Source organism: Coturnix japonica, chromosome 2 (genome assembly GCF_054131305.1).
Source record: "Coturnix japonica strain WE chromosome 2, WE-NBRP24, whole genome shotgun sequence".
In the NCBI taxonomy this organism is placed as follows: Eukaryota; Metazoa; Chordata; class Aves; order Galliformes; family Phasianidae; genus Coturnix; species Coturnix japonica.
Genome location: NC_140664.1, coordinates 96,956,578 through 96,976,851, shown reverse-complemented (window position 1 = coordinate 96,976,851; position 20,274 = coordinate 96,956,578). Strand labels below are relative to the sequence as shown.

The 20,274-nt window shown below is 39.1% G+C and overlaps 1 protein-coding gene across 15 annotated transcripts in view; it reads left to right on the top strand.

Annotated features, from left to right (window-relative positions):
• Positions 1 to 20,274, top strand: part of ELMO1 (engulfment and cell motility 1) — a 274,013-nt gene that overhangs the window by 79,324 nt on the left and 174,415 nt on the right. For 11 of the 15 annotated variants that reach the window (XM_032442431.2, XM_015854222.3, XM_015854221.3 and 8 more), the window contains 3 exons: positions 7,594 to 7,629; positions 14,060 to 14,159; positions 19,323 to 19,474. In XM_032442431.2, the coding sequence (XP_032298322.2) occupies positions 7,594 to 7,629; positions 14,060 to 14,159; positions 19,323 to 19,474 (288 nt within the window). Of the gene's footprint in view, positions 1 to 7,593; positions 7,682 to 14,059; positions 14,160 to 19,322; positions 19,475 to 20,274 lie in introns of all 15 variants that reach the window. The other 4 variants (XM_085538119.1, XM_032442433.2, XM_085538120.1 and 1 more) reach the window with 1 other exon arrangement.

The window sequence follows — 20,274 nt, the reverse complement described above, 5'->3', positions numbered from 1 at the left end:
TCCATGCTTCTGTTTTTAACCAAGTCTCCTTTTGTGAAGGGACTTCATGAAAGTGTAGCATCTGTGCTATACCATACATTCTGTTACACTTTGGTGCTCTGTATAACTGTCTGATAAACACGTGTTTAGCAGTGCTTGAGATTTAATGAAAGCAGCAAATCCTGTTATCAAGAGATACAGTAACCTAAACCTGCTGTGGTGCTGCTGCTTCACTTTCTGGTCTGACTTCAAGCTATTGATCTTGGCCTCTTACTTTAGAGTCATTTGTACATTGGACTTTTGCTGTTTTAGCACATTAAGATGATAGAGACAGTACTTCCACAGAAGAATCCTTAATATAGTTTGTTTCTTTGCTTTTTTTACTTGATTATTACAACAGATCAGCCTGTCAAAAAGGCCTGTGAGCAAACAAACTATATGTGGGATATGAAGAAGAGAAATATATGGAGGAGAGGGTTGAACAAACAGCAGTTGGAGTGTTCTAGGCTGACAAGGAAAAGCAATTGGAATCAGTAAAATGTCCTCATATGTTCTGTAGTCCTGCTCTTGCTTGGCCCCATTACAGTACTGTTAAGATGTCCTACAAGATGCTGGTCAAACTGGATGGCCTGGCTGAAGGCCTTACACCATTAGATCGTATGCTGGACCTTCTGGGCTATGCTGCTGACCAGGTCATGGAAATGCTGCAAAACAAAAAGCTCTCCTTCCTTCCCTACCCCATCGCAATACTTGCCACCCTCTTTTCTCTAATGGTATTTTTAACTGGCCATGGGCTGGCTTACCCAAATGTTTATATTAGCATAATGCAGTTGGGTCAGTAGTGGAGGAGGGAGAAGCAGACAGAAGTTTGAGGAAAGGACAGAAACCTCTTTGGCTGTTTCAGAAGGCAATGTATTTTGTAAAGATACCCTTAATGTATATCACACTGTGGAGATATCTTACTCACCACTGAGTGACTGTTCAGTCAGCCTTGTCTGAATGAGACTACAACTCAACCTTATAGATGAGGAGCCTTGACAGTTTGATGCTGCTGTGTGTAGTCCAGCTGCAGGCCCTCTTCTCCCATTACTTGTGTGCTAACCCTTGCTCTCCAGAGCAGTCCTTCTGCCTACCTTGAATTGATTCTGTTATCTGGATACTTCACAAAGCTAATACAGTTTCATAACTTAAGAAATATTCACTTTGGTTTTGCATAGAATCCTGCTCATTTTGAGACTTGCAGCTTCCAGAAAGGAAGAGATCATGAATAAATGCAGAAAAAATGTATGGGTTGTTTGGATGGGTTTGTTTGTTTGTTTTCCTTTTGTCTGCTCTGGTATTAGAGCCCAGCGATAAAGTCTATGAGGGATCACAGGAAATGAGCTATTCCCCATGAGCCTGATGCTGTTGTGCATGCAGCCCCTCGTTTGCTATCCTGGCTGCCTGTGGGTTAATGCAGCTGGGGAGAGCCCTGTGTTGGAAGAGACCAGGTTGAGTGAGGCCTCTGTTCATGGTGTGGTGCAGCTGTGCTAGAAAATGATGAATTTTGTTAATTGAAGCCTTATTCTCTATTTTCCCCAAAGGGGCAAACAGAGCTCATTAAAAGTACGATCATGCTCAGTGTAAGGTTGCTCTGAGGTTTTTTTTTGCATGTGGAGCTCATGTTAGGGGCAGCTCTTAAGTTATAATTTGAGCCTGTAATTAAATTTTAGAGGGCAGCCTCTGAAAATCAAGACTCCAGCTATAACTTTCAACAAGAGGCCTATGCTGTATTTATAGTTGACTTTATTTATTGTGCTACTTACTAATTATTTCAGTGAAGCTGTTGCCTATAAAAGTACAGTGTCCAGTGCGAGGGAATGAAAGTCCTGAGTTTTTAGTATTTGGCTGGTGATTTTCCATGTGTTATATCCCTGAATACTGAAGGAAGCTAGAATGCATTTCTGGTTTGTTGACAATGCAGACTGAAAAATAACAAACCGAGAGAGGTCTTTTTGGATATATATTTTTTAAATAACTCTTTTCCTTATTTATTTTTTGTGTATCAAAAGTGTTATCGGTGCTACACGTAGTTATGATAATTTGGGCCAGGTCTCCTTGAGTGCCTGCTGCTTAGAGCAGAGGAACTGTGCAGGCATGGTGTGTGCAGGGACAAAGCTATAGAGATTGGTGGCGAGCAGGTTGTAGGATGTATGGGGCTCTTGGGAATTTGAGAGAGCGTCTTGTCAATGTGCATATATTTATCTTGTCAGAGAAGCAGCATGTCTTAGAAACTGTCCACATCCATCTTAATCCTGCTGGTTGAGGTGGCTCATTTTTGTTTTTCCTTCAGGCTCATTCTTGTTGCCAGAGTGTGTTGTGAAGCTTTTATTGAACAATAACTAAAAAGCTTGTTTTAGGTTTATTTTTGCTGTTCATTTGACCTCTAAGTTACCGTAGAGGCTGCAATACACGTTAAGTCATGAAGAGCAGTGAAATACTGATTAATTTTTTTATACTTATCCATGATGTTAAATTTATATTTTAGACTTGGTGCATCCTTATCACAAAAGGGACATGTATACAGTCATTTTCTTTGGAAGAGGCTTCTTCAGAAATAGATTTCCATAGCACTCCTCACACTAGTTTTCATTTGAAGCCCAATTCCTGCCTGTTTGAGGGAAGCTGGATATGCTGTCTGGTTGGGTGTATAAGTAGTATAAAAGGGAAGAGTAGAGGCTATATTTCTTCTGCTCCCCTCCACAGAGTGCAATGCGCTAAAAGGAGGGAGAAGGAAAGCAATGTTAGAGGCTCCTAAATACCATACTGACTGATGAGAAATGCATTCAGGGGCCAAACTGGAAGAAATGATCATTTCTCTTTGCTATCCTGTCTAAGATAATGTGGGCCACTCAGAGAGAGATTCCATCGTCTAGTCCAGAATTAATATTTTTGGAATATTACAGCTGTATAATCTTTCTGATGTTACAGACTAGTAGGGATATGGTGTTTTTTCCCTTGATGTATCACATGAGGTGTGTAACTGGAACAGAGTCAGCCTTCCTTAAATACCAAAAAGAACCCCACTGGTTCCCTATAAAATAAGGAAAATATAAGTCACAAACCACAAACACTGGAAGACTGATTGTAAAAAGAAGAATCTGAATGTATTTTTGACACTACCAGTAGTAGTAATCATCATCATCATCATCTGATGACTAGGAAGAGAAGCAGGAAGACCTATGCAGGATTTTCAGTAGTGTTATTTTTTGGCAGTATTGCTGTCTCTGTCACTTGTCGTTTGGCTGAAATCATGGGCAGTTTTTGCCAAAAAGCTGAGACCATGCAAAGCTTAGCTGTCTTGACAGTAACCAGAGTAATTTCTGTTGCTACTGGGAAGGAAGTTCTTCAAGGATCTGCTTCATAGCTGTGGCTATACTAAGTAGCTGTATTGTAACACAGCAGTGTTGCAGGAGTGTGCTGATTGATGCTGCTCGGACATGGTTGCATGTTGTCTGGAGAGATGCAACTGCTTAGTGCACAGATCAGAGGGGAAAAACAGTGGTGGTTGTTATATTTTGTTATCTCACTATCGAAAAGTTATGATAAGTGTTGCTATATCGATTTCAGGCAAACTTTTCAATAAACGTGCATTTGTATGGTTTAGTTTTTTGTATTCCTCAGCTGATGGGGTCATTTATTGAATGGACGTGTGCAGTTGTGAAATTGGCTGCCCTACAACTGGACGTCGTCAAGATGGCAATTGTGCATAAAGAACAAACTGTATTGTTCAGTGATAAACTAGCTCTTGGCTTGTCTTACAGAGATAATGCAGTATACCAGCCTAGTGGAAAATGGAATGCACGTTGGAGTTATTCCGACTTTAGCACACTTTTTGGGACAATTGCTCACATACCTGCTAATACATTTTTCCATCCCTGTCTGATGAGTATTTCAGTACTGCTGTCAAAACACTTAAGCTGCCTGTGCTTGCAGCCACTTGTTCCTGTCCTGCTTTGTCTGGAAAGTCACGCCAGTACCATTTATTGCAAGACTGGAAAACTGGTCTGGATTATTAAGAGTAACAATAACGGCTGCTTTTAATAGAATATGTCTTAACCCAGTTTAACTCCCTTACTGAAATCATCAAGTTGCCCCAGCATATGGTTATACAAACACAACTGACAGTCTGGGTGGAAAATGAGTTTCTTTTCCAGAAGATGTACACAGCACTAAGCTAGTCACCTAGTCAGTCTTTGCTAAATGAAATAGTCCTTTTCTGCCCTTCCGTGCTGCTGGCTGCATAGTCCCTGCTCCCTCTTTTGATCATCTCAACACTTGATCAGCTCCGGTGCTCGTCTGACTCCTTAGTGTGCCAATTCAGTTTGCTAATCCATTGGAAAATAAGCCAGCCAATGGAAGGAGGAAAATAATTTTTGGTTTTGACAGCACCGGGCTGTTAGGCTCAGTCATTCTTGTGAATCTTCACCTGGAAGCACAGATTACTTAATCTGACATTGCTGCCAACATCGATCCCCATCCAACAGTGACTTTGTGCAACCTTCATTTCTTAGCGTTTCTGTAATGTCGGGAGTGTGTGACCATCGTCTGTGAGGCAGAAATCCAGAGCAGTATATAAAAATCAGGTTAACCTGTTATTCCACTGTGGAGATATTAATGATAGGAGAATCAACCATCACACCTTTGGAAGGAAAATAAGGAAAGCTGTTGCAGCATTCCTGCATTCCCCTAACACTACGTGGCTTTACTCCAGGATTCTTTTTCTTGACCTGAGCTTAAAAATATTAGCATTTAAAAGTCCCCAAATAAGTGTTTATTTCTACACCTTGAGTAAGGTCTGTATGGCTTGGGGTGGTCCAAAGGGAATTGCTGCTCCTTGGGATTCAGCCAGAAATGTGTCACAAAGTTCCTCTGAGGGCAAACAGGGAAAGTATTATTGTAGCAGAATGTCTAATCCAGTAACTTGTCGTTAATGTTTATTTTGCATTATGTTGGCATTTGCTTTGTTACTTCTCCCTGTATTAAAATTGCTGTCTGCTTTCATGGCTTTCACCACTTCAAAAATGCTATTTAATTTGCCCTCATAATGTTTATGTTTGACCATGGTTTTGTTCACATCTGTGCAAGTGCAACTGAGAGACAGCTTCTAAAAAGTGATAAATGTAGGCATCAAGTTCATTACAGTCTTATTCTAGATCACTAAGATTTTCAGCCTTTTTGACCATGGCCTATGCTAAGTTACCCAGAAAGTGTTTTGCTATCTGGGTGCTACTGGGAAGAGTAGTAACTGTGTATATATAGAAAAAAGAAATCCCTTGGAGGTGGTAGACCATCCTTGTTCCTTTCTAGATTGCCTTGCTGGAAGAGTTGGCTTGATTACCACCTGGGCATTAGCTTCAAGTGTGGTCTAAGGGTGAACATGAGCAGAGTTCCTTTTAATACCAAGTTCTTCTATTTTAGGCCTTTAGTTTAATGATGGGATGAAAATAGCTTGCACTACTTTAGATAATGACCTCCATTAGTTTTGAGGTGAAATAAGTACATCTGCAACCATCCTGTACAATATTACTGCAGCGTTTGGTATTTTTGGTTGCTGCTCCTGTCGCATGCATAAGCAACAGAGATTGATAGAAATTGTTTTGCTATAATATGATGGTTACTTTTCAAGTTGAAATGTACTTCATTTTGCTTCATCAGAAAAGACCCACAGAATTAAATTTTCTCTGTATTTTCCTTTTATATTACATATCTTCTCAAGTTAACTAATTTCCAGTTCACTCAAGGTGGGGAAGGATTCTGCAAATGCTAAGAAAGACGCCGTCTAAATGTTTTTGTTCTAGGATTAAGATATTTATTCTTTAATCCCTGAATTTAGTCGTGGAGAAAAGGCACCTGATTATAGCCTGTTGTGAACAGTCTCTGGCAAAATTGAGCCTGCCTTTTGAAGTTCTACCAGTATACAAACACCACTCTTGTTTCTCTTTGATGTCAGAAAGACACAGAACTGATTTCAAGTTTTCTTGCCACTTACCTCAGAAGAATGAGATGGAATTTTGTTGGCCCATGATGCATAAGGTTGCTTGGATGCATGCACACTTGGGAGCTGACAAAACGTGTTTGGGATGTTGTTCTTGTTATAGTTTAGCATAGTCTCCTGCAGCAAGGAAGCACTCAGCAGAAGCATAGGGAGGATATTCTGCTCAAGTTGGGCTCTCTTATGACATGTAATACATTAAGATTTTATGTTTCTAAAGCATATTTTTCTAATTTGAGCTAGAATTGCTAATTCAGTGCCAGCATACATGGTAACCACTTCCACTGTTGCTTGAGCTCACAGCTAGCAATGACTGATGACAGGTACAGCTAGCTGCTGTACCTGTGATGCTGTATTTATGTTTTCTCCATCTATGAAGTTGTCCTTCCTGAGGGCTCTTCTTCCTGAAAAGACACTACATACATATGTACAGCCTAGGTAGAAAACACAGTATTGCTTATGCATAAAGAGAATGGAAAATACAAGGTAGAAGGAGTTGCTGTACAAAAAGAAAAGAAAATAAGGTGCTCAAGTGCTGGGAAGGCAAATGGGATTAACAGTAGCAGAGACTGAAGTCTTTGAACTATTGTGGACTGAATGGCAAATGTAAACAGGAAGACCTGGGGAAAAGGTGGCAGGGAGGATGCAGGACCTCCTTGATCTCATATGGCGTACTGGTCTGCCTGGAAGCTGTGTCTAAATGCCTGAAAGAAACCCGTGAAACAGATTTGGGAAACAAAGAAATAAGCTAAGTATGAGACTTGATTTCTTTGAATTGGTTTAAGTGATGTTTGAAAACTAAGTTAGCAACTTGTGTTGGATGCCATTTTTACCATTGAAACTATGCTAAGTTTCCAAATATAGTAATATCATGCCATAACTTCTTGTTCACTGATCTTGCATAATGCTGTATCAGAAAAATCAGGAAATGTGTAAATAAAAGAAATCTTTTAACTGAGGTACGTTAAGCCATGCTACAACTAGGAACCAATTGTTTTGAAGCTACTAGGAAAGTGACAGCATCATGCTGAAGGCTGCCGGTGTAGGTGAACATCTTCATATCTGAAACTATAAGTTAGTTTTTTTGTACGGATCGTTGTTTTTTCCAAGTAGGTTAATACAGCACTTCAGGTCTTGGCACATCCTTTTCAACCCAGGCCACTTTATGATTCCATGTCCATTGGGCTGTGAATTAAAAGGAGTGAGCTGACACACGCTGTTGGAATAAAAGTACTAATCTGTAGCTAAGTGTCGTGGAGGTTGTGCAGCTGGTTTTGAGCTGCTGAATAAATGTAACTTAATAATTTAAAAGCCATTTTAGATAAATGTTTATTGTCTTCACCCTATAAGCTGTTTTCTTTAGCTTTTTTATTAGCAGGAGCGTTCTGAACAAATATTAATTTTGAATGTTGCTTCCTTTAGCAGATACAGAAGTATTTTTTTCACAGCCAGTTGTTAATGTAATGCCTTCTACCGTGTCTTCTGAATTTGATGAGTTAAATGTGTGTGTGTGTGCATAGATAAATAGTATACAGATGTTTTAAAGTGTATCTCCTCACGTGCAAGTTTTAATTTTACAGACGTTATCAGAAATTGCAGAAGATAATGAAGCCCTGGTAAGAACCTGATTAGATCATCACCTTGCACACTTCCTCTTCTTTTGCATGAGTGAGTTCAGGCCCTTGCGCTAATCTTTATATGTAAATACATCTATGCTTATCCATTCAGCCAATCTTTAACCTCTGCTTTCTGTTCTTTGATATCACTTATCTCACGGGGCCTTATTTGCTTTGCTTCTGGAATGGGTGCTTTATTTCTCTAACCTCTGCAAGGACTTACACAATTTCCTAATTAAGATGCTTTTTAAATTTTTATTATTTTATTATTTGAGCAATCATTTCCCTGCCTTCTCCATGTTCCCCTTTTAGATTTGTCTGACTTACATGATCAATATTAGACAATTCTAACTGTTTATATTAGTGAGATAAGGGTCACTGTGCAATTTGGATTCCAGTTATTTTCTGATTAGTGTTATTTATTTCAGATAACTGCATAAAGAGTAACTGCAATATACTAAAGGGCTTCTTATTAGGAACTTCTAGAGCATGTTTGTTTGAATGGAATAATTTTGCCTGCTTCAAGTTAAGCACACACTTCATAGGCTTTAATAAATTGGGAACCCGAGGGATGTTCTGTAGTATGTTGATTGGCTTGCAAGTTTGTCACATCAAGGATAGCTGAAACCCAAGCAAGCAAAAGAATCATTAATCAATTAAGAGTGCATCTGTCACTCTGATGTGGCTTATCATGCAGGAAATGCAGATCCCCATCCAAATCCATGCTGATTCATGCTTTCGTGAAGCTGCTGAAATGTTAATCATTAAATCACTGCCTAATAAATTAAACAGTAGCAATAAATTTGGCAGAACCCTTAAATCCTTCCTCTACATTCTCTTTCCCGACCTAATATGGAACAACATGTTTCTTAATATAAAAGTTTAGAATCTGAGAAAAATAATTAAAATGCCATGAGGCTTTCAAAATCTTGAGATACCTCCTGTGTGTTTTGATGCTGTTTTTTTTTCCCCCTCATTGTTGTGAAAGTAGGGTACCTGTGATAATTATACTCTATCAGCACCACTTTCCTCCCAAATTCTATTATCCTGTATAATCTCTTACGTTCAATAATACGATTGTTCTCTGAATGGTCTCAGGAAAATTCTGAAGTGCTGACTCAGTTGCCTTGAGCCCTGGTCTTAGCATCAGGTTATGTGATAACCTGAACTAAGCTGGATTGTTGTTGGTTTTTTTTGGCACATTTTAGTCACATTTACCCATGGGAGCAAGGCCTTACCCACTTTTGGAGGATACTTATTGATCACTGCAGATGCAGCACATTGGTAAACACAGTAGAAGTTAATATTTGTGTGTGACTAAAGTTTATTTAACATTGAATGCTAAATAAATGAGGTTTGATTTGTATCAGGGCACATAGTTTAGTATTCTATAGCAGTAAATGAAATGATACAATCAAGATCACAGAGTTTTGTGATTGTACTAACATACCAGACCCACTGGGCAGGCTGTGAAACCAGTAGCTCTGGAACTTTGTTTATTGATAACCTTGGAAGGTAAAGAAGTGACACCAGTGCTGTATGATTGTTGTCAAACATCCTAAATACTTTTCACAATGTATCACCCCACATTGACTAATGCTTGGGTTAAAAAAAATTCCCTGTGGAACAGGTATATCAATTGACTACTTAATTGTAGTCAAACCATGCTGACTGGAGAGTCTTTCTGCGCAGATCGTTATTGTTAGCCTTTTAAGAATAGCGTATCTTTTAATGGAAATTACCATGAAATGAGCAAAAACATGAGCTTAAAAGATGGGAAAGAAGAGAAAAGGTAACTCTAATCATCTGCCTTAAGAGCCAATGTATAATAGCTCCTCTGGGCTATGTTACCATGCTGACAATTGCTTAATGTATCTAGAAGTGGATTAAGCCATACCTCATCATAAGAGTATCTACACCTGGTTTTAATTCAAGAACGGTTAAGTTCTGTTTAAAATTCAAAGCCTGTTTTTGTAATCGGAGTTACTTCACAAGCTTAGAGGGAGTACAAAACTATTTCAGTGTTGCTGTTTTTTGGAATGCAGTTAGTTTTAAATCAGCAGGGTTGATCCTTTGTAATGAATGTAATGAAACTGTACCACCAAAAATACTTCAGTAGTGTTTGGTGCATGGCAAAAAAAGTATTCTCTGTCAGTTGCAGTGTAGCAGTTAAGTGCATTTTCTGTCATCACCTACAAAAAGGGAGCAGCTACCTGCAGGTTGTTCAGTGGTTTTATGCTATATAGAGTGAGTAGCAAGTAGGTGTGAATTGCTCCTAGTCTGATGCAGAGGTTTAGCTTTATGCTTGGAAAGGCTACTTGGAGAAGCAAGGAAGTGCAGAAGCAATGAAGAAGAGTCATAGCAATAAAAGAGGTTCACACTGTGCTTGCAAAGTATCCTGCTATGTCACTGAGCTCCATTTTAGGCTGAGGTTTTTGCCCACATGGCTTTTTCAGAGCTCTTGTCCTCTTATGATTTTGATACATTCAGGTTCTCACTTTAAATTTATTTATGGCCATTTTATACCTGACAAGTCTCATTTACAGAGCTGTTTTTACTCTTTGATGTTAACCGCCTTGCAGTGAGTGAGGCCCTTTCAGCTGCCCAGTGTTGGGCTGTGAGCATATTGGCTAAAGGACAAGGGTCTGAAAGTTAACTACTTCCTTAACACCTGCAGTTGGCAGTAGGCTGCAGTTCCTTTCTTGCCTCCTGCCCAGTTTCTCTTCGCTACCTTTCCTCTGCACAATTAGATTGGACCCAAAGGTGTACTGATTTGGGCTTCTAGTCCTGATGGGCTGGTAGTTGCCTCCTCTTCAAAAAACATCTATGGGATTTTGATGCTCACATCCCATTAATTTAATTTGAAAAGAAATCAAATTTGCTGTAGGCATATTTCAGGATATCTGACATAGTTCTCTCTATATAAATATATCTCCATACATACATATGTCTGTAAACTGCATAGCACACCTGGGAAAAAGATGGTTTTACATGTACAGTTGATATTACAAATACAAATGATAGGCATGGTGGTCAGGGTCACGTGCACACTGCTTTTTTCCTAAAGGAAAGAAAAATTAATATAAAAAATGTATGGAATTCCTCAGTTTCAGAAAGTAAGAATGCAGCAGATTCTTACATTAGCAGGTGCTGCCCTGATCTTTGCCCAAGACATGCAGGTAAAATAATTGGAAACACAGCTGCAGATTTGTCCCTGGGGTCGGGGTGCTCAGGCCTTGGATCAGAGCAGTAGGCATCAGTGCTGGAATGGCTCACACTGGGTTGGCCGATGGCCTTACAGACCACAGCTGTTTGTTTCTTCTGAGACTTCGGCTGTGAGCTGCTGTGTGTGAGGTGGTGTCATGTGAACAACTCACCTATGTCTGCAGTGGTTATAGGACTGGGGCCATGCAGCAGAGAATGGGAAACATCGTCAGCTGTCCCAGTGGAAGTACATGAGCCAGAGCCCTGGAGAGAGGGGTTGTGTGAGCAGTTTAACGACAAAGATCATTAAAATGTCAGCGCTAGTGAGAGATGAAATTGCAATTACACAGTGTGTCTTTCTGATCACTCTTCCCTCTCGCTGCAGTGACATGCATTAAAAAGCACCTTCATCAGGAATTACTATCAAACCATTAGGTCATTTGCAAGGGTAGCAGGGGGTTGATATTTACAGAACTGTTGTGCCTTGTGCTGTGTGTTCTCCAGAAAGATTTAATGAAGCGACCACTGACATTTTTCAGACGTTTTGTATGACAAAAATACTTGCTCACTGAGATTCTTAGTTAAACACTGCCACTTATTTTCTATGATTGCTACGTTTTATGAAGAAGCTTTGACTCCCTTGAAATTTCCTGCATCTTACTCCATCTGCTGCTCAATAGTATGAGTGTGTCTGCATGTGTGTATTGAAACAGAAATGCTGGAAAGTCTATTTCTATCTATCTGCTTGTGTTTAAATATCTAACAGTGAATCAACACCACTCCCTCTTACTTTATCTTGCTAGTTACCCTGGAGATTGTTTTCATGTCTTTCTGTGCTACACCTAATGCTTATCCTTTAAGCCTGGCTTTTAACTTTTGCAATGCTATGTAGTGTTTACACATGTGTGCCTGTGAATAGATAGGTATTTAAAACATTCATGCTAGGTATATGTGGTGAGGCATAATATATGCTTGATTAGACCCAGTGTTGCACCTCTTTGCTCTTAATAATTTGAAAAATGTCACAGGATTGACACCAACTGGGGCAGCCTGCCTTGTTGGTTTAAGATGAAAAGTACTTTCACTGTCTGGATCACAGACGATTGTGTCAGTGGCACATCGGCTAAAACCAGGCTTATATATTAGTACTTGCAGCTCTGTTAACCTAGTTTCACTTTCAAAGATGTTCAGGGAGATAAATAATTGACTGGATTAATGAATAGTATTGGCAAGAAGAATAAATGAGTCTGATAAATGTAAAGGAACTTAATTAAAAGGAATTCCTGCCACTGCTGTTCTGAAGAACATATATATATGTAGGTTTAATACAGTTTAAGCAATCCCTCTACTCTATACCCATTGTTAATAGGAGTTACCTTTCATTTACAGTTAGTTTATAGAAGAATATTGATGTACTAAATACAGGTTAGTTGACAAAATTTGTAAGCAATTCATACGAAAATCCAGGTTAGATAAAGATATATATCCCGGTATTAAACTAAGCAGATAATTTATTTCCTTTTAATCTTATACAACATTTTTCCTAATCAATTTTTTTTTCTTCTTATATAATTTAGTCTGGCCTTATAAAATTCTGACATTCCATATATTCGTGGAAGTATTCTGGCATGAATATCCATGCAAGTTTTTTCAAAGAAGCTCTTTCCAAGGGATGCATTTTTATTTAGGCATTCATAAATAACCATTACATGCAAAAAGAATGGGCTGGGGAGAATGAGAGGACTGGAGCTGATTATATTTCCTACAGAGCGGTATTGTTTTCTTTTTATGAAATCCTTGGTTATTTGGAATGCTAATGATGACATTTTAAGCCTAATTTGATTCCTCAAAGATTTGTAGAATTGTAAGTCAAACAGTCATGTATGGTTGGACAAAGTATTCCTTGTAGAATAACAGTGATTTATTATTTTATTTTAAAGACACTATTTTTCTTGTTTACTCTTTGATATGTCTTTTTCATTTTGTCATAAATAATCAAAGACATGGTAGCTGCCCTTGCTTTGGAAGGGGAGGTGTGTGTATAGTTCCCTCCTAACCCAAAATGTCAAGAATAGCAAGTTTCATTTTAGTAAAGGGTTTTGCAGAGTTTTGATGAACTATCCTAAGTGAGGGGGTCACTAAAGCTTTTTCTTTTGGTGTCAAGAAGCCTTAATGCAGATTATATTGAATCTGTAAAAAATGGCTATTGGAATTACTGCCTTTAAATTGATTTCCTGCTTTATTCCTTTGACCTGCAGTGAATGCCTTCCCTGTGCGTGAATGTCCCCTAATTTGGGTTGGGATGGTCCGGGACAGTATAGGGGATCAAGTCACGGAAGGATTACTAATTGCCCTCCTTAAGTACAGCTATTCTACTAGACTCAGTTTTCCAACATACTGAGCATTGTAGTACCAATTCTATGAGTTTTAATTTTGTCTTTTTATTAGGTAAGCTGCTGCATTAAAGTCAGTGGGACTATTCATGTTATTTAGGTTGATTGCATGCTTAAGCTTGTAAATGGCTTAGTGGCAGAGCACCTTCTAGGAATTTTTGGCGTGCCCTTAGAGGTAATACACTGCTGCTTTTAGAGCTCCGTACACTGCTTTTTGTACTGAGTAGTTACCTTGTTGAATGGTTTCATTGAAATCATTGTGGCTGCTGACTGTTGGGTACCATGAGGGTACATAGAAATGAAGGTGATCTATATACATTGGTTTTAACATGGAAAATAAGTGTACAGCTAGTCAATTTCAAGCATGTTCTTTATGATGAGTTTAAACTTGCATTGAACATAATTAATACAAAGACACACTGAATCTCAAGTTCACAGGTAACTACTGCACTACTTTGCAGTGTAGTGGCCTGCAACCTCTAAGCAATTTGATCCATGTTCTTGTTCTTAACTCTCCTGTTAGTTCTAACATTTTGAAATAGATAAAAGAAGTTTAGTTGGACTCTGATTTCCTTGAGCACTTCATGTGGTGTTTTCCTAGGACTTAGCTCTTCTCTTACTAAATTGCTTTCTTTTAGGTGATTATTCTTGATGTCCATGCAAAATTGCTTTGGAGACTATTCATTGCATGGCTTCTCTTGCTTTTTTGCTGCTTCTTAGTCCATGTTTGGCTTCGTTTTCCTGCCTTTCTGAAAGCTTCCTGCTACTTTCTTCCCTCAGTCATTGCCACGCTGCATAACTGTAACTGTAGTCATGACTCCTATCTCTTGCAGCTTTGGAGATATGTTGTCCTTTACACTGACTGCATTTGTTGAGCTGATGGATCATGGGATTGTATCGTGGGATACATTCTCTGTGGCATTCATTAAAAAGGTAAATTTGTGATCAATGTTATGTGTTCTGTGCAAATTTGCTTCTACACTTGAACATTTTTGAGGTGAGTTGTGCTTTCTCTCCTTCAGGTGCATTGTTTAGGTGACTGCTTGGTCAAAACGGTATACGAAAATGAGATTGATGTCCTATTTAAATGTACAAGTATTTGTAACTTCAGGATCTAGCCCAACTTCTACTGAATTCAACGCAAGTGAAATTGGATCAACGCTATGTTAGGCTTATTACATGGGCTGCTGCTTGCTCAGTTAGAGTGTGACGTCCTTGTGCAGATAGCAGGCAATCAAAGCAGAAAATAGTGTTTAGATTTAATGTAAATTAAAATGAGTAATGATATGTATCTTGGAATAAAAACAGCACTGAAATGTTTCCTTTGAGGATAGGGAAGGAAGAGAAATGAGTTAGTTTACAAATTGAAATTATTAAGCTGAAATCTCCAGAGTTTATCAAGCCGGACTCCAGCTCCCTGAATCCTGCAACTAAGGTCTAAGCTTTTGGAAAAAGATTTTTCCACGATCTGCAATATTTTTCTTCTTTTCTTGCACGTGGTAGATGCATGTGAGCAGCAGAAACAGCAAAGTGCTCTTGAAATGCAGAAATGTAACAGATGTCAGAGAAAAAGATTTTGTTATTGATTTACCTGTTGTTATTTATTCTCAACTTAAATATTGGTGGGTTGGAATCAAATAAGTTGGCTCTTCTGTTTACAACAAAACCAAAAACTCTTTCCAAGTATTTTTTTTCAAAACATGCTGAAGTTGAAGTTTGTCTTACATTAAAGTGCATTTGTATGAGTTCAAATGATGTCAGAGACAATTCACTGTAATGATAACGTCACCTTTGGCAAAGATGTCCTTCCTTTTCAAGAAAATGTGTCAGACTTCTTGTTTAAATTTGATTGGAAAATCATTACCGCCTAAAGGAAGCAGAAATTTACATTGCTTGTCAGAAGTGAAAGAAACGAACAGTTATGAATTATGTGTTTAAAAACTATTTAGATGTGGCACTCAGGGACATGATTGAGCAGAGGGTTGTTAGGGTAGTACGGTTAGGTAACTTAATCTTTAAGGTCTTTTCCAACCTGAGCAATTCTATGATTCTATGAAAAGATAACTAGATTTTTGGAGTTCAGTTTTGGGTCATTATAATGATAAGTGTTATTCGTGAGAGAGATTAATATTATGTTTTGGACTTCTGTTTGTTGATCTTGTAGGCTAGGTAGTTTATGATGATCTCAATATGGCAAAGAAGATGGTACACCTGTGTTTTAACTCACTTCATGGTACAGAAAGTCCAGCCTAGAATATGTTATTTGCTGGAGGAGGCTACTAACACATATAGTAAGGAATTTGCTAAAATGACTTGAAGTCAATCTGCCTTGTTAACGATTCATAATTACTGTTTTTGTTTTACTCTTTCAATATGTTTTGCCCTTTACGTTGGACAACAGCAAGATGTGGTGCACCCCTGTAATCGCTCCTCTTTTTTGTCAGGTGTTTCTACGTCCTGGACAGCGTTGTAAATTAATGAATTAAATCTAACAGGATTATTCTCATAAAGAGCCTGAGTTATCTTGACGAGTAAAAACCAGAAGTGAAATTGGTTGAAAAGGGCCAAAGCAAAGAATAGGGAAGAATACTAGGCCAGAAAGGAAATGGACAAAGGATAAGAGAAATACAGGAAAGGGGCAGAGGCATGTTCAGATCTACCAAGCACTTGAGAGGCAGAGCAGCTGTGTCCTCAGCGGTGCTCTGTGTGCGAGGGACAAACTGAAAGGAGCACTGGAAGAACTGACATTCTTTGGTGGGGAGCTGCAGCTTTGTTCTTTGCTCCTCCAAACTTAGCTTTTGGCAGACCACTTGAGGTTGCTGATGAGCTAGCTCAAGTGGATGGCAGGATGGATAAGAGTTGAGATAATTTTCTGCTAGCTGAGTCTCTGCAACCCTGCTTCAAGTGCTTCTGCCCTTTGAAGCTGTCTTTCTTGTCACATGGAAGCTGAATTGCAATGGGAAGGCATTAAGCTGAATAAGTTTTGTTGTAGTTTTTGGGTTTGTTTTTGTTTTTTTGTTTTGTTTTGTTTTTGTTGTTGGGTTTTTTTTTAATATCTTGAATAAATAATTTCCTAACTATAAATGTAGAAGCTGGAGGAGATCTCAAGGGAACCTCTGAATGCTTCAAGTAAGTAACTAGATGGTGTTGAAAGCAGTCCCTCTCCCATCCTGTGGGTATGTTAAGACTGCTATTCTAACTACTGCAAATAAGAATTGACACCTGCAAGCAGGGCTTTGTTCCCTTATCTTCAGGGAAAATATCCTAATTTGAGAAACTTTCTTACAACAATATCTCTCAAGGCTCTTTTCTTCCTCATGACAATAAAGCTTGTTTAGACTGAGGTTCCGTAGTAGCCTGAGGGCTGCCCAGTTCTAAAATATGTCATGATAATTTGATATCAAAATAAAATGCCAAAATTTGGAACTCTGCTCTTTGATTTCTACAGGAGGAGAAATAAAATAAAGGCTTGTAGTGTCTGTTGAGATGTTCTTAATGATCTCTTAGAATTACTTATGTAAGTGCTGTTTCATAACTGTGTGAGGCAGTCTTAACCTTGACGAACTGCTTACTCTGTCTTCCAAAATGCGCTGTGCTGGAGACGTGAGTGGCGGTGAGAAAGGTATCTCTGTGTCTCACAGCTGCCAGTTGTTTCTTCTGTAGTGAAGTGCAACTGTAGTTCCTTACCTGAAAATAAGATATGTGCATTAGGCCTTTACCATTACAAAACTGCCTCGGATTTTCCTGTTATTTTCATTTGCAGACATTAAAATGGTCCAGGCAAATATCTAATGGACATTTCTGAAAATCAAATGTGTTTCCTTCAGTTATTTTTGCCGTGGTGGTTATGGTGGTTTTTGATTGTTTCTTTATTTATTTTTTATTTGGTTGCTTTATTTGTTTGTTTGCCTTTAACTTTTGAATTCTTCCCTGACTTTAGGTGATGCTGAAATGGGAAGAGAGCTCAGAATATGTAGACTAGTTCTCTTTAGCATTCCTACCTGCCTTTACTCCATTCATTTTGGTCCTGTTTCAGCATAACACTGAGCTCGAATGTGTAAGGGCGTTCTGACGCCTAACTTCCCTTGAAACTGCATCCAGTCGCTTCTATTCTATTCAGAATGAATGTGTCTGAGGCAGCCTTTCCTAAGCTGAGGTTTCAGCTATCTATAAGTAGATTGGTGCATCAGGCCCCTGGTAGGAATATGTTATATCCCAGTGAAGCTTTCACACCAGCACTTGAACTATGGAGGGAAAGAAGTGCTGCACAAAGAGCAATTCATGTCAGGGCCTCTGAAGAGGATGACAGTAGTCTGACAACTTGGGATACGTTCTGGGTACATTGTATTCCTGCTGCACAGTTGGTCCATGTACGCCTGGTGATTGAGACATCCAGAGTACACTTGAGTTTAGTGAGCAGTGCAAAGCTGATCTGTGTATGCCCACTGTATGTGCTGTGGGACATGTGGACATCTGGCAGCCCTGATACAGTGCATCAGAAAACAATTAGCATTAACAGAGGTAAGGTAATACAGAGCTGCTGAGATGCAGCTCATCACCTTAAACCGCACATGATGCATTATTTACTAATGTAAATAATAATTCTGCTCAGGACTTGCAGACAGCAGGTATTGAAAGTCCAGAAGTCTCTTCTCCACCTATTCCCCATGCATGCAATTTATGTTTCATTCCAATTTCTGTTTCATGAACAGAGTTGCATTCTGCAGAGCATGTGCTTGCTGTGGTGGTGCAAAGCAAGTAGCAGAGCAGTAAACAACAATGCAGTAGATTAGAAGAAAAAGAAATCCATCCCTCCCTCTTCACAGTCTTAACCAAAGTTATTTTTATAAAGTGTGAAGGGGAGAAGGCAGGAGTCTGCTGCTTCAGCATTATGCAGAATGTCACGAGGGCATAAGCACTATTGTGCACATGTCAATACTGTGAATTTTACAGTTGCCTGGGCATCTTTTCCAAGCATTTGGCGTGCCTTTCTTCCTCCAAAAGGAAATCTATACGAGGGTTTAAGTGAACTTCCAGTATCAAAACTGCTGAAGTGTTACTACTTAAGAAGGGATAGACTTGAGGTTTTCTGGAAAGAATGTATTTAATAGGCTGCAGTGACCCTGTCTCAAGCCTATTACTTGGCTGCAAAGAATAAATAACTGGTCACAGGACTTTCCCCCCCCCTAGTTTGCCTGTACTTTCTTGGGTACTTTTTTGCTTGTCTGTGCTGATGTTGGTGCATCTGAAGAAAACCCAAGCAGTTCTCGCTTCCTTTGTCAGCAGAAGGCGAGAGTCTTTTCTGGGAGAAGGCTGTGGAGCACTCAAAGGAACACATGCTGCTACATCATTCTGTGCAGCTGTTTTGACTCTGCATATGTGAGCATGCAGCAATTCGTTGCCGTGCTGCTAAAAAGCATAGGTCAGACGTGGTTTCTACCAGTGTGCCATGCCTTCATAGCAGCTTTCAGTAAGAGTGACAGCAATTAATGCACAAGCAGCAAGACTAGATTGTATTTAGAGTTACACAATCAATTGTGCCAATAAATGCTAATCAAGAGAGTTTTAATTTGTAATCTGGAGAGAGCTATTGTTGGTAAGAAGAAAGAAAAATGTAGCATATTTTGCTGGAGATGCTTTTTGTCAGAAAGTTAGATGTGAATTTCTCTTTTGCAACCATTGATTTTTAACCTAGGAGCTTGTTTAGAGAGCACTGACTGCACAGATACTGGAGAAAATGAGCAGAATTTTTGTTATCCGTTCCAAAGTTTCCCTCACAAAGAAAATGCAGCAGCTATTGTTCTTTAAAACTGATTTATCTTGTGCATAACTTAATATGGAATCATATATTTTGTGGCTGTTAGTATTGACATGAAACTGAGGTGATTCGTGCCAGCTGAAAAATCTTGTGCCACTGTGTCCTCTGAAGGTTCCTGCAGTGCCTGACTGTCTGCTCTCAGGTATTAGCAGTTGCCTGGCATGTAGACAAAACTACTTTTACTCTCAACACTTTTCTGAGGCAACGCTACAGCTTGTTTCTTCTCTTTTCCTGGTTTTATGAGAAGACTCAAATTCTCTGAATGTCTTAATTTGTAGATAGCAAGCTACGTGAACAAATTTGCCTCAGACATCTCTATCTTACAACGCTCACTAGCAATCTTGGAATCGATGGTGCTCAATAGCCATGATCTGTACCAGAAGGTGGCACAGGAGATCACAATTGGGCAGCTAATCCCACATCTCCAGGGGTGAGTATATTCAAATGCCACTCGATATGCTGATATTTAATTTTAATTCTTCCAAATGAGCACAACATTTAGAAAAGGAGTGATATGAAGACTAGTAACCTGCGTAACTTCTACATCTGTTGTAAGTGGTTGAATGGCAAATAGCCAGCTTTCTGGAGTTGCTCGATCATAGACTTCTAGTATTATTACTTCTACTACTAATTATTTTTTTCTCGATGCAAAACTGCCTGCGTGGTTAGAAATGGGGAGGAAAAAGGAGAGCAGCTAGTATTGGTTGTGGTTAAATGCTTAACACCATTAGCATACAGATAGTATGGTTTTGCAAGTCAGCCTCTGGGAAACATGTAAGACAAAACCTGATCAACTTCATTTGAAGGTACATTTACAAAGAGAGAAGCCTTTTCTTTAGCAATAATGTGCTGTGATTCAGTGGATGGAAACCACTTCTTTTAGCACAGGGCAATGCGTTTTAAACTGGTTATGCATATCGCCTAGCTGGGGCACTTTCTACTCACCTGGAAAGCTTTTAATATCAAGAAGGTTTTCTTCTGGGCACTTTAGAGTTTCTTCTTCCTACCTGTAGCTGGGGCATCTGGGCATCTGGATGGAGCTCATTGTCTGAGCTCTGGCTGTAATTAGTGGAGGATTAATGGCGCTTTGAGGTTGTTATTCATTTCACCTTTCTTGAATGCTGAGCATCATGTTTCTCTTACTAATAGCAGAGAGAACCTGGGTGACTAATTACCTAACTTTTATATGAGTAACTTTAAGTGCATACAGTCCCTCAGCCTCTACTGGTA